This window comes from Phaenicophaeus curvirostris, chromosome Z, assembly GCF_032191515.1.
Source record: "Phaenicophaeus curvirostris isolate KB17595 chromosome Z, BPBGC_Pcur_1.0, whole genome shotgun sequence".
NCBI classification, from domain to species: Eukaryota; Metazoa; Chordata; class Aves; order Cuculiformes; family Cuculidae; genus Phaenicophaeus; species Phaenicophaeus curvirostris.
Window position 1 is genome coordinate 5,021,783 of NC_091431.1, and position 14,020 is coordinate 5,035,802.

A 14,020-nucleotide genomic window follows, 5' to 3' on the forward strand; every position below is an offset into this window, starting at 1 on the left:
TACCTACAATTCAAATCAAGTTTGCATCAGAATAGATGGAAGAATATCTTTTTTTTTTTACTTTAAGCATTTTTCATTTTATTCATAGGGGAGGGGAGAAGACATTTTTCTCACAAAATCTTCAGTTCTTTGCAATGTGCTCTATATCAAGCTGACAAGAAGAGTTTCCATTCTGCCTGAAAAAGCTTTCCTGAGGGCAGAATAATGGATTTAGTATGAAAAAGTGGGATCTTCAGATGACAGAATTTGAAATTCGTCCAATGTTTTAAGTTTTAACGGTTTGCTTATTTGAGTCTGCGTCTACTACATTATCAATGTCAGGATTATAATAATTACAATAAAGCACAATGTGGCACATTAAAGTCACTTGGCATTCAGTAACTCTTTGATCTGTTTAAGCCAATTTAATTCAATTTGGTGCCAGAAAATTGCAGTGTTTTCATGTTAAAAGACACGCCTTTGGCGCACCTGACTCCTTTAGAAGTAACTGTACTAGAAAATAAATAAATCCTTAGATAACTCACACCCTGAAATAACTCAAGCCCTGAAACCAGGACTTGCAGAGCAAGAAGGAGTAGGAGGAAAACATGAAGTGCCACATCAGCAGAAATCCCATAATAATCTTCTCCTTTTATTATCTAGAAAGCCCTTATAGTTATAACTGCTGTTGACTCAGAATAGATGAAAGAGTTTTCTTCAGAGGAAGAAGTGTTGCTTGCTTATGGCTTCTTTAAAAAAAAACCATCATTCAAACAGATACAATGGCCTAAAAGTTGTTTGCATGCTTTCCTCCTTAAGCCACATGTAATTGTGGAGATGCTATTTATTTAGAGTGTTTAAGTATCCTTCCAACATCTATTGGAAAATGCAATTATCACACTGCTTTACACTTCCTGTCACTAACGATAAGCATCAAATATGCTGCAAATTCAAGTATAATTACTTTGACCCTTTAAGTTCAAAGCCAGACTGAACCTGGCTCCCCTGCACCCCCTAGCATGAGTTTCAGCCTAGAAAGCTAACACCCCAAATGAGATGAACAAAGAAACGAGAAAGACCATAGCACATGGAAAGCCCTGCTAGATTAAGACCTTAGGTAGCCTGCCAGTGCCTTAGGGCAGGAACTGAGATTCACCAGGCACTGAAAATCTCCCACTTCTACATCTGGATCTGAGGAAGCTGAGTTGTTCCAACAATTCATTCCCTGTCTACAGAAAACCGGGCTACTCTGTACAAAACACATCTTCACCAGCTGTGGCTTTACCTTTCCCTACCTTCAACCAGCCCCATGTAGATGCTGTGAGGAAGGATGTAACATAGCACTGCTTGGACCAAATGTTGTAAAGCTGGGTTGTGAAATAATGCCACAGCTGAAGCATCATTACAGATGTTTCTGACAACACTTATGTCATGCATGTCCCAACAGGTGAAGGACGGAAGAGATGCTCCACAAGGAGTTTTGCCAACAAATGCTATACAAGTCAAAAGGACATGAAAAAGGAAGTATATGTGAGAAATTTCTTCCTGTTATCCCAGATGCTGTTTCTCCTACTTTCTCTCATGCTTGCCTACAATCCCTAAGAATCCAGTGATCAATTCCAGCCATCAACAAATACTCCAATAAGCTGCTGTGCACTGTTTGCATTTGCTGGGATAAATCCAGGGCATACCAGCATCCAGGAACTCTATAGCCTTTGCTGCATGCTTTAGGTCCATCACTGACTCCAAAGGGCACAGGAAGCTACTGGAGTAGGTCATCCTGCTCTTTGCACTTCTATTTAACAACCATCAGTACCTAAGAGCATCAGTACTAATGGACCAGATACTCAATGGTCCATACTCTGCTCCAAGAGATGGTACATGTTTAGGCTGAACATTAGGAAAAAATTTTTCACAGAAAGGGTCATTGGGCACTGGCACAGGCTGCCCAGGGAGGTGGTTGAGTCACCTCCCCTGGAGGTGTTTAAGGCACGGGTGGACGAGGTGCTGAGGGGCATGGTTTAGTGATTGATAGGAATGGTTGGACTCGATGATCCAGTGGGTCTCTTCCAACCTGGTGATTCTGTGATTCTGTGCCAGCTGAACAAGGAATGGAATTGGTCTTAATGTTGTTGTAAGCTGTTATGTGTGAACCAAGGCTGGGCAAGAGTCTCCTGAGGACTCCTCACTGATACAAGCTGCAAGCAGTGCTGAAAAGAGGGCTGGGGAAAAAGAGAATATTAGTCTCCTGTACATCCTAATTAATTGCTCATGTGTTTAACAGAATGTAATGCACGAAATCTTCATGGACATTTGGTTGAGGTGCTAAGGGGCATGGTTTAGTGTTTGATAGGGATGGTTGGACTCGATGATCTGGTGGGTCTCTTCCAACCTGGTTATTCTATGATTCTATGAAATGCCAGACTATAATACCTCTTCTAATACAATGAAGAACCATCTAGAAAGCTGCCTGCATTATTTGGGAGAGAGAGACTCAGATTTGATAAGTGGCCAAAAATTAATGATTCCCCATTTAGCCTTTAAATTCATTCATAATGTTATGATGTTTCTAATTAGGGACTGAAAATGTTGATTTAACATATCTGTTATTACAGATTAGACATCGCATGCTATCCCTGTATTATTAAAAACTTTGTATTTTGAACATAAAAAGGAATTTGTAGAGTCAGGTTCAGGTTTAAGTTTTTGTAATGAGCTATTCATCTTCAGGTCAAGTTTCACAACAACTAATTGCCACAAGCTAGTTCAGTGTGCAGAAAAGGAAAGAGAAAAAAATAGAACTGCAAATAACCACTGAAATTATGTGTCACATTTGTACAGACTGAGGCAAAATGCAGTTTAAAATGTCCAAGCTGCTTGTGACATCTCTTTTCCATCACCATCATCAAAGATTTTTTGAATTCACACAGCCTACTGGGCAGTTAGGTAACTGGACAGTTAGTTTCTTTCCTCCAGCTGGAGAAGACACTATGAGGAAAGGACTCCAGCTGAGTAAGGCTTCAAGAGGTCCTGGATGCCGCTGCATGCTTTTCCCACATCCCTGTGGAAAGGTCAGTGCTCAGAAGCTCTAGAAAGCAAACATTTACAGCATGCATTACACATGCTGCTGCGGCATACTCAAACCATTCCAAGATTTCAGTGGAAACAGAATAGGTCTTACACAACATCCAGTAAGTATTACAATTAGTCTTCCAACTGTTCTCAGTGCATCTCTTGTAGAAAAGCACAAGTCATCTCCTAATTTGGGGCAAAGACTGGGTATTGCATTTGAGCTACAGGCAGTTCTCTCTGTTATCTGTTATCTAGTTATCTAGATTTGATGGAAGCTTTCATCCTCCTTGCAAACTGGGAGTTTAGCCCCTTGCCAAGGAAACCATCTCAGTCTTATAAGCACAAGCTAAACATTTATTCACTTGGATAATAATTTTGGCCAGTCCAGCAGAGTTAGGGTAAGTAAAAGAAGCATCAGAATAAATTAAACTATACCGCATAAAATAATAAGCTGATTAAAAATAACTACCTAACCTGCCCTTAACAAAGATATGGACCTGCACTCCATTTTGGGAACAACCAGTCCTGTAACTTTACTGCTAATCAATTCACAGTCCTTTCGCTAGACAATCCCCTTCATTACACTGTAGGAACAGGCATACCTTATCTAAATTTTATGTTCCTCCTGAACTGAAATTAGAGCTGAGTGTTGCTTCCTCAGCCTACCAACCATTAGATTGTGAGATCAAACATTTCCTTAAACAAGGTCTAGTCCTTGTGCAGCAGCAAGGTGGATACGTGGCTGTGGAAAAATGGAAAGATGTGAGCAATCACCTGCTGCTGACCTAACCTACAGCTACTGCCTACAAATATCACAGGACTAGTTGGCAAAACCAGTTAGAGGCAAGTTTTGAAAACACAGCATATAATCTTGTGTGCTTTTACCAAAGATGCGGCTAACTTATGCTGGAGTATTTTCAAAGGACTTTATGGCATTGAGTGTGAAGACTGATATTGAAGTTATTAAGTAAGAAAGCATGTTCCTAACAAACAATATGGCCAACAAATGACTTAATTCCTGCGAGGCAGAGCAGTCTTCAGTGTAGGCTTGGCAACTGAATGCTGCACTCACCTCAACAAAGATGAAGCAGGGGATGATGGAATAACTTCTCTGGGTATTGTTTCCTAAAGCCATTTCTCATCACTCTTCTTGGGGAGGCACTGTTCAAAACTTTGTTATCCTGGAAAAGAAAAGACAAAGGTATTTCAATATGTTTCACTTTTTGGCAAATTCCACATTTAATACAATGAGGTTCGTTCCATGGAGCACCAACATATTGGACCAGGGATACAGACTAAAAAGAACATCAAGGTCTAGCTTACAGTCATCCAAAATAACCTAAGAAAACACTCCTTTTCAGCAGAAAAGCAAGACACACACACAAGTTACAAGATACATCATCTACAGAGCAAAGATAAAGAATGCAACTGCTTTCCTTAACTACAACCCACTCCCACTCTAAGGCTTCCTCCCCAGAATTATAAAATCACATTTTCAGCTCACTGTCCTGCCTGAAGTGTGGCTTCAATCAACATGTTTTAGTAACTGACTCGCAAATTTGTACTTTAAAAGACTTATAGTACCCTAACTGTACACATGATGAAAATGTTTATCTCTGTAAAGTGTGACCTGCTCAAGATGACAGCACACCTTATGCACAAAAAAACCCCTAAAAAGCAAATAAAACAAAAGGAAATGAAGGACAAGGCCCTTGTTGCAGAGCCTTTCTTGCTTGCTAGAAATTTGTACATTACTTTAGGCTACTGGCTTTTTTAATTAACACAACCTTGCAACACTCTGTGCTGAGGCACTTATCTTCTTACAGCACAAAAAGCAGGAAAGAGATTCATAGAATCATAGAATCATAGAATAATCAGGTTGGAAGAGACCCACCGGATCATCGAGTCCAACCATTCCTATCAAACACTAAACCATGCTCCTTAGCACCTCGTCCACCCGTGCCTTAAACACCTCCAGGGAAGGTGAATCAACCACCTCCCTGGGCAGCCTGTGCCAGTGCCCAATGACCCTTTCTGTGAAGAACTTCCTCCTAATGTCCAGCCCAAATCTCCCCTGGCAGAGCTTGAGGCCATTCCCTCCTGTCCTGTCCCCTGCCACCTGGGAGAAGAGGCCAGCACCCTCCTCTCCACAACCTCCCCTCAGGCAGTTACAGAGAGCAATGAGGTCTCCCCTCAGCCTCCTCTTCTCCAGGCTAAACAACCCCAGCTCTCTCAGCCATTCCTCCTAAGACCTGTTCTCCAGCCCCCTCACCAGCTTCATTGCTCTTCTCTGGACTCGCTCCAGAGCCTCAACATGCTTCTTGTGGTGAGGGGCCCAGAACTGAACACAGTATTCGAGGAGCGGTCTCACCAGTGCCGAGAAGACCAGAAGACTAACATGGAAATTTTTTATTGAGAGTGCATGTGCTTGTCTGCGTGCACGAAGTAACACATCAAGAAGCAAATTCTGGCTTAAATGATTTTAAAGAGAGAAACAGGCTAGTAGGAAAGTGGGTCTGGAAAAGCAGCACATAGCTTAGAGCTGCTAGGAATGTTCATGAGACACAGAAGGCAGTGGGAATCTTTTGCTATCAATTTTAATGTGATCATATCAAGTAAGTGCACAGACTTAGTTGGGCCTGGCCTCCCTTCAAAAACTCACACAGAAACCCTGTCCAGATCATATGCATCTCCTTAGGCCATGGCCAGGGAGGAGAAAGGAGATGAAAGGTGGTGTATATTCCAGAGGATGCTTTACATAACATCTTTCCCCAGCTCTTTGACCTCACTGGCATCTGGGTGGTAATTCAGGCCTTGGTATATGGAACCTGTGAAGTTCACAAAAGGGTTGGTGTTTTCCCACCAGCTCAGTAATCTCAGAAGGGTTACTGGAAGAAATACTGCTGTCAGAGCACTGATTTCAGCAGAAGTTACAAAGCCTGAGGAGCTGGACCCACTTCCAGTGCTCATCACCTGCACCATGATGCAGGCTCTTGTCTTGCCACCTATGAGCTACTTAATGTATGTCTCATCTCAGGTCTTCACAATTTGACCCAGAGCTGTAAAATACACAATGTATACAATAGTTTTGGTAATATAGTTCTTGGCACAACACAGCTACAGTGACTCCAGCAAGGTCATATATCCTGTGCCAAAATGGCTTCTGAACTATTATGCATTGAAAAATGCAGTTCCGGTCAAACAAAATACTCAGGAAATACTACCTGTGCTATGCTTCAGGCACTCCCATCCTATACTGTATGCCAGTACTGAAACACAAATATTATGGATTTTTAACGCACCTGTTTGTCCAAACATATTTCAGAGTAATTTAGGAGATAAAATGGGTTTTGTCTTGGAGATTAGATGTGGAAAAAAATTCTAATAATTTATTTTTTAACGTTTTTCATACCATCAGCTCTCGTGCCAAGTGGCTCTCCCACTAGCTTGTCAAACACATTGTGCCTAGTAGAATAGTAGGTTAAAGAGTTAGAGCAGCTTACAAAGTATTATTCTACTAAACTCTTTTTGTGTCCTGGAGATACGCTGTCAGCATCTTTTATTTTTTTTTTTTTTTGTGAATCCTGTTCTTCAAATGGCTTAGTGGAAAGATGTTAATACCTCAGCACCTTCATTAATGTTTTCCCAGATCAAGCTTAGAAATAATCAATATTTTCCATAACACTGTCCTGTAACTTCAAGCCATGCAGTCAGTTCCAACTGCTGTGACTGCTGTACGTTCTTAACCAAAGCAAAGAGTTGCAAGGAAATCCAAGAATTTAAGAGATGTTCTCAACAGACAATTGAAAGTAACTGCACAGATTAGCAAAGAAGCTGAGAGTTCTTAGTAGTCATATAAAACTGTCTAACTTAATGCTAGGGGACTCCTGATGTCATAAATATGTATCACTATGTCTGTTCTTGTAAGCTTATTGTGCACTCATTTAAAAACTGCATTGCCTATGGGAAAACACTTTACACATCAGTGTCTCTCCTATGCGATGACATATTTGTGTCAGACTTAAGTAGTAAGAGACCAAATAGTTTCCTGATCAGGCCAGCTAATTCCCAGATTGTGAGAACACTCTCAGCTATCCTGTGCTTGTCATAGCAAGTCTTTTCATCAGCTCACTCAACAGAAGAGGAAAGGGGAAAAACAGTGTTATCTTGGTGGGACCACCATCTTTTGTCTCTCTCCAGCTGGCAATGAGCCCTCTAGGGACACAGACAGCAAAACACAGATTACAGCAATCCTTAGATGCTTTAGCCTGCAGAGCAGTTAGAGATAACCCACTTCTGCCCAAAGAATCAGGGAATCATAATGAGATGTAAAACAAGTGTTTAGTGACAGTCCTATTCTATAATCCATTAGTATCTCTTTGCACTGAACAAATTTTCATAGTGCAAAGCCTCTGACGAAAGCAACAGGAAGTAACAGCTCCAATATCAGCATCTGGCATTGCTTTCTCCATTTTTTATTTTTATTTTTATCAATTTTACTCAATTGTTAAGGAACTCAATGATAAGATGCTTTTAGATTTCACTGGCTTTGACCTTGTAAGGCTTGGAATGTGAGTACTGCATGACAGAACAGGTCAAACCTATTGTAACTAATTAGGGACCACTGTAGAGGAAATTTTAACAATCTGGACCTCTGGTATTATGAGGTGCTTCTACACTTTAAACAATATATATAGTTGTACAATACAACATTTGTGAATTAATTAGCATTAGTTAGTTCTCATCTTGCTCAATTTGCCCCACATGCATTTTTCAGAAAGCCCCTGAACTACAACATAGGAGGTTATTGTTTGACATCTCCTGGGAGAGCAAGCAGAGACATAGAATAACGTAAGTGAATTGAAAATTAACTGAAAAGGACAGCAAAGAAAAAGGAATTCAAGCTGAAGAGATTTTCTTGCCGCAGGGACCCATTGAGAGGAAAAAATAAGAATGAAAGTCAAAGAGTGGAGAAAGGAACAGTGTTCCAAAAAAAGGTATTTTCTTGCAGATAACTAACCAGAGAAGAATTTCTAAAAGCCTCATAGAGATACGTTCTAAAGTTTTTTATGTGAGCATGTGGCAGACAGTAAAAAGGACATATCTAGGACAAACTAGCATTTGCCAAGCTTTATAGTATAGCTCCTGCAGGAGACACAGTACAACTGATTGCTGTTCTGTGTTGTCAGTGCTCAAACCAATTAATTCCTGGTGAGCCCGTCAGCAGTCAGTGCTCACCCTTACGTTTTTTAAACTATGTCCTGCATAGGTGAGAAGAGAAGATGAATATTATGGTCTACATACTCCTGCAGTGGCTATCTGGTCTGTGGAAAATACTAAAATCAACAATCCAGAAAACCTAACAGGCACTGTTTATTGTATGTTTTAACCTACATTTAATTTAATCAATACCAATGTATGTTTCTTTTGCCATTAGCTCCCACACTGTCAGTCTGAAATAGAGCAACTGCTGTTCAGACTAAGACAGTTGCATAGCCACCGGCACACGTAGGACATCACTTTACTGCAGAATCCAAAAAAACCTGCTCAGACCAGTGGTGAGAATGGCAACCACTGATCATTTGGTACTGGGATTTGATGCAAGCACAAAAAAAAAATTGATTGGATATCCTATTCCTCTTAATCTAGGTAATTTCATGGTCTTTTCAGCAGCAGTTAACATTCTGTTTCAAAATGATATGTAAATGTTATGTTAGGAGGAACACAACTCTGGCATTTCTGTTACAATGTAAGCGACACTTAAAATATAAGAATTTCTCCACTTGTTTACCAGTTTCACCTTACAGTCACAGTTTGCAACTTTTGTTGGCAATTGGCTTCAAATTATAAAGAACTTTATTCTAACTAAAATAAGAATTCTGTCTATAAGTAAAAGAAAAAAAATCACTAAAGCTTCTGCGCCAGTCCATCAAGGATCAATTTGCCCAACTGCAACAAAATTGCATTGCCTATGTCAAACCTACATTCAATTAGAGAACAAATGCAAACTGCTGAAGATGATTATCCAAGCTTTTGCAGAGAACTGTATCATCATAATCGTTATTTATTACACTAGCAGTTATATATGTCATTCTAAAGCAGAGCCTTCCATTTCCTGTGGGGAAAACAGAGCCAGAAAGAGTCGAAGTAATTTGCCAAACATCACACAATGACCCAATGTCTAGGATGAAGAAAGACATGTTATTCCCAGACGCCTGTCAAGTGCTCCATCCACTTGACTATACAATCTCTGCACTCAAAATGTGTTTGCTAATTCCTGTATAATAACTATGCAGTCTTCATTGTACGTTTAAGCATCAGAGGTTTCCCTTAGCTTGCTACTGAAACCACGACAGAATGGACATCACAATTCTGCAAAAGCACTGATCAAACATACATGAAAATGTGACAGCCTCACACCCTCTCTATGCAACTTCACCTCTGGTATGCCCAAAGTCACCTCATTATCCCAATGCAACCCTAGCATGACCATGCATATAATTTTGAACAGGTTGCAGAAGGATAATAGAGGGTTAAAAATGCCTTTCCCAAAGGTCTTTTCCATATATACCTAACCAGTGTATACAAAACGGCCTACGGAATCAAAGGCAAGATATTCCTGTGAAAGGCAGTCGTGGCTATTTAACGTTTTCCTGGCTAAAGCTGAGAAATTTTTTAGTGTTTTCAAAGTAATCAGAAACACTGACTAGTGCCATGAATCATTCCCAAATCCAAATTGTGTGAGGAAAAGTCCAAATGACATTGTAGCAAAAAGCCCTGTTTGTGATTCAGTTTGTCTGCCATGCATCCAAACATAACACAGACTGTTTGCTTGGTGCTGTAGCATAAAAATAGTAAAGCTAAGAAAACAGCAGCATGTCTGCAATAATTAGACAGTACCAGACAACTGGCACTCAGTTAGATGTCTCAGTGACCCACTGGTTTTGACCTACAAAGTTATTCTTTGGATCGGGTTGCCTTTAATCTGTGGAAAAGAGCATACACACAATGGAGCTTGGGCAAGAGAGAAGGCATTAGCCTCTGGCTTCCCATCATCAACAAACTCTTTAGTCCATTCACCACAAACTGAGAGATGAAAAGCCACCAAAGTCACAGCTACCAGTTCAGTAATACGGTGTCAGACTGATGATACTGTATGCCCCAACAAAACTGACATGTTTGAATCATCCTTGATTTTCAGCTGTTAACTGAGAAATTGCCTAGTAGCTGACCGTAAACAAATATATGTTCTAAGTTTCAAGACATGGCTTGAGGTGTCAACCTCCCACAGCACTCCTGTATCAGCAGCACAACTTCCTGCTTTGCAAGAACATTGAAAAGAGAGGCTGAAGAGATGAAGCAGTAGCTCAGTTTACTGGATCTAAATCTCATCACAGAATTAATTTTTTTATAAAACTCTTTAACAGCATAAATACCTGGTTTCTATTTAAGCTACTGTCATCCAAAGAAACTGAACTGTCATTGAAAATGTATCTCACATATTTCTCTGCAGACTTAATAACAAACAATTAATTACATATCATTAGTGATTGTGAATAAAAGAACAAAAACTTGCCACCGATGCACAAAATAAATGCACACATGTTCACCACCACAATAAACTGTTTTGCAGCATTTGGGTATCAAGCCAGAAAAACACTTTCTCTGATGAGATTTCTGACCCTTCTCTGCTAGCAGAGGTCACATTTTAACATTTCTGCACTTGTACTAGCCAACTGTTTTATGGCTAACGACACCCAGATAATATAATTCATAGCATTTCTGAAATAACATCCTTGGTACATAACCCACCTTGCTATGAAGAAAGCTATACAAATAGCTATCTGGATTCCTAAAATATCAATTTCTTAAACATGTGTTGCAGAATCCCTGGTGGCAAAACAGGATTTGATCCACAGAAGAAAGTGATGTCAGAAATTTTCAGAATTCTGTTAGGAATGTTTTCATTGCTGCGAGCTTAATCTGGAAATTATCCTGTGTCTGAGTGATAAGAAGTAGTATAAAATCTATAGACAGGTAGACTGATAAAAGACCCGCACCACTTACTTACATCTTCAAGAAAGTTCAAGTGTTATGTCAACACAGCAGAGGCCTTATAGCCAGCTTCACACTGCATGGAGGCAAGTGAAATCCCAGTGCTACAGCTGCTAGTGACAAATGTACACTGATGACACTTGGCCAGAATTCCACAGACGTTGCCTAAGTAGAACCCAAAACACAACTGTGTAAATAGTAGGCATGTGCAAGCTAATGCCCCACCCAGGGACCCAAACAAAATGGCCACAAGCCTTATTTTGAACCATCTCACACCCGCAAACCTTTCCTTGTCTTGCAGGCCTGAAAGTGGCATCATGGTTGATCTATTTCATTTGGCAAGGCACTGAACTCCTTCTGAAAAGTTTCAGTGTATCACTTTCTCAGTGCTGCCTTGAATGATACCAACTAAAATGTGGTGTCGCATCAGCTAAACCATATGATTAAGAAGTTTACCCTAAAGGATTCACAGTGCATGATAAAAGAAGAAATCAGACAAAGAGATTGATTAGGAAACTCTTAAAAAAAAAGTAACAAGCAGTTTATGAAAAAAAATCCCACTGAATTTATCTATGAAATTAACAAGACTGATTCTGCTCCTAATTTTCATTTAATTAAAAAAAGCTCATTTTTATAGCTCTCGTTTCATCCTTTCAAACATCTCTCGGCTTTAAACATCTGCCTGAAATTGTATCATCTTGATTTGGACTAATTAACTTGCCTTGTGATCTCCTCTAAAGAAACACAAAGGCACAAAAGGCAACTGGTCATTTCTTTTACTTCTAATTGGTTAAAACTCCATGTATCTTTAAGGACACATAAAGCAATTAACTAGCAGGTGTAGTCAGCAATAAAGTAATGGCTCATAGACAGGAGGGACTCTGAATGCCACAGTTTAGTAATATGATTAGTATAATCACAGAATCATAGAATCATAGAATCATAGAATCACCAGGTTGGAAGAGACCCACCGGATCATCGAGTCCAACCATTCCCACCAGTCCCTAAACCATGCCCCTCAGTACCTCATCCACCCGCACCTTAAACACCTCCAGGAAAGGCGAGTCAACCACGTCCCTGGGCAGACTAATGCCATTGCCTAATGACCCTTTCAGTGAAGAATGTTTTCGTTATGTTGAGCCTGAACCTCCCCTGGCCAACAAAACCCCATTGTATCCAGATCAGGACACAAGAAAGGCAATATTATCAGTTGTTTTATCAACTCCTCTATTTTTCTCTGACTTCAGGAGGGGCTTTGCAAGCCCACAAAGGACTTTCTCTGGATTCAGATAATAAAAATGTAGCAGTCTGTAGTTCCAAAAGTAACATATTTAAGATCCAGAACTGCAACTGATTGAATTAATTTATCTTGGGCTAGAGACACAGGTACTCTGTTTAGCTGTACAATAAATCATCATTCCTAAAATACTGTAGAGTTCTAATTTCACTGTTTCAATTGCATAACCTACAAGGAAAGTAATCAAGGCCCCTTTCTATTTACAGCTGTCAGCCTTGCAAGGCTCAGGCTGGAAATGCAAGTATAACCTTCCTGAAATTTAGGATACTATCATGAAGGGCTTATGACTGAATTTCACCCTTTGAAGCTATTTCCATGGCATTTGGTGCCTCTCCATGCAAAACACCAACACTGAAACTCTAGATGGTTTCAACAGGAAGGAAACGGAGCAGCATTCTCCTTAGGCTCACAGTTTAGCCTGTAGAAGAGGAGGCTGAGGGGAGACCTCATTGCTCTCTACAACTATCTGAAAGGAGGTTGTGGAGAGGAGGGTGCTGGCCTCTTCTTCCAAGTGACAGGGGACAGGACAAGAGAGAATGGCCTCAAGCTCCGCCAAGGGAGCTTCAGGCTGGACATTAGGAAAAAAATTTTCACGGAAAAGGTCATTGGGCACTGGAACAGGCTGCCCAGGGAGGTGTTTGAGTCACCTTCCCTGGAGGTGTTTAAGGGACAGGTGGATGAAGTGCTGAGGGGCATGGTTTAGTGATTGATAGAAATGGTTGGACTTGATGATCCGGTGGGTCTTTTCCAACCTGGCGATTCTATATCAAAGTTAACTGGTAGAAACGGATGAAGACATTGAAAAGAAAGAAGCAAACAAAAGATAGCCTCAAATTTGATAACACCAGGTTGTGAAATACTGAAGGTAGCAATGGAACAGTGCAGAGGAGAGGAAAATTAGGTGAGCTACAGAAAAACTGCTATGGGAAGGAGGGTAAACAAGTCAAATTGACCTCAAGGTTTGCCCTGGAAAACCACAAGACTGAAAATTTTGTCTACTCTGATAAAGGGTATCAATACAATAGATTCCAGAAAACATTTCTCCTTTTCCCTCTTAAATCTCTCAGGATTTTGCAGAAGAGATTTTATGTTAATTACAACATTTTATTTTAAAATTATTAAAATGATTAATTTTAAGACAAGAAAAAAACTATCCAAAGAAATTTCCCTCATTCAGATGAGAACCTGTACATTACTGGCTTCAGGTGGAATCCATGGAAATTTCCAGACCCCTCTTCTCCCATTTTCCTGCTACAACTTAGGAAGTCAGAGATTTTGGCGAGTGTTCACACAGGTCAGATTGCAGAGATAAAGCAGTTGGAATACTAAGATGAGCATGGAATGTGTTAACTGAGTACAGTTATGCTACACAGGATGAAGGGAGGAAAACTGGATGAGTAATATGGCTTATTTATTGCCAAGTTTTTTTCTGGGGATGAATGCTGCATTGAAAAATTTAACTAAAAATCATGGTAAGCTAATAGTAAACACAAGTAACAGGCACAAGCTACTGGACTCTGCACAGAAAGAAATACATTCATTTTGTCATCTTGGGGCCAGGCAAGTAACACTATGTGAGTATTGATTGCAATCTGCAATATTACGAAAGTAAACAAG

General features: G+C 40.1%; 1 protein-coding gene across 1 annotated transcript in view; it reads right to left on the reverse strand.

Moving 5' to 3' along the window:
- The window catches only part of PLPPR1 (phospholipid phosphatase related 1), a 131,070-nt gene that overhangs the window by 59,386 nt on the left and 57,664 nt on the right, over nucleotides 1–14,020 (reverse strand). The window contains exon 2 of the mRNA XM_069879895.1: nucleotides 4,124–4,232. Within this exon, the coding sequence (XP_069735996.1) occupies nucleotides 4,124–4,186 (63 nt within the window). The 5' untranslated portion in view covers nucleotides 4,187–4,232. The remainder of the gene's footprint in view (nucleotides 1–4,123; nucleotides 4,233–14,020) is intronic.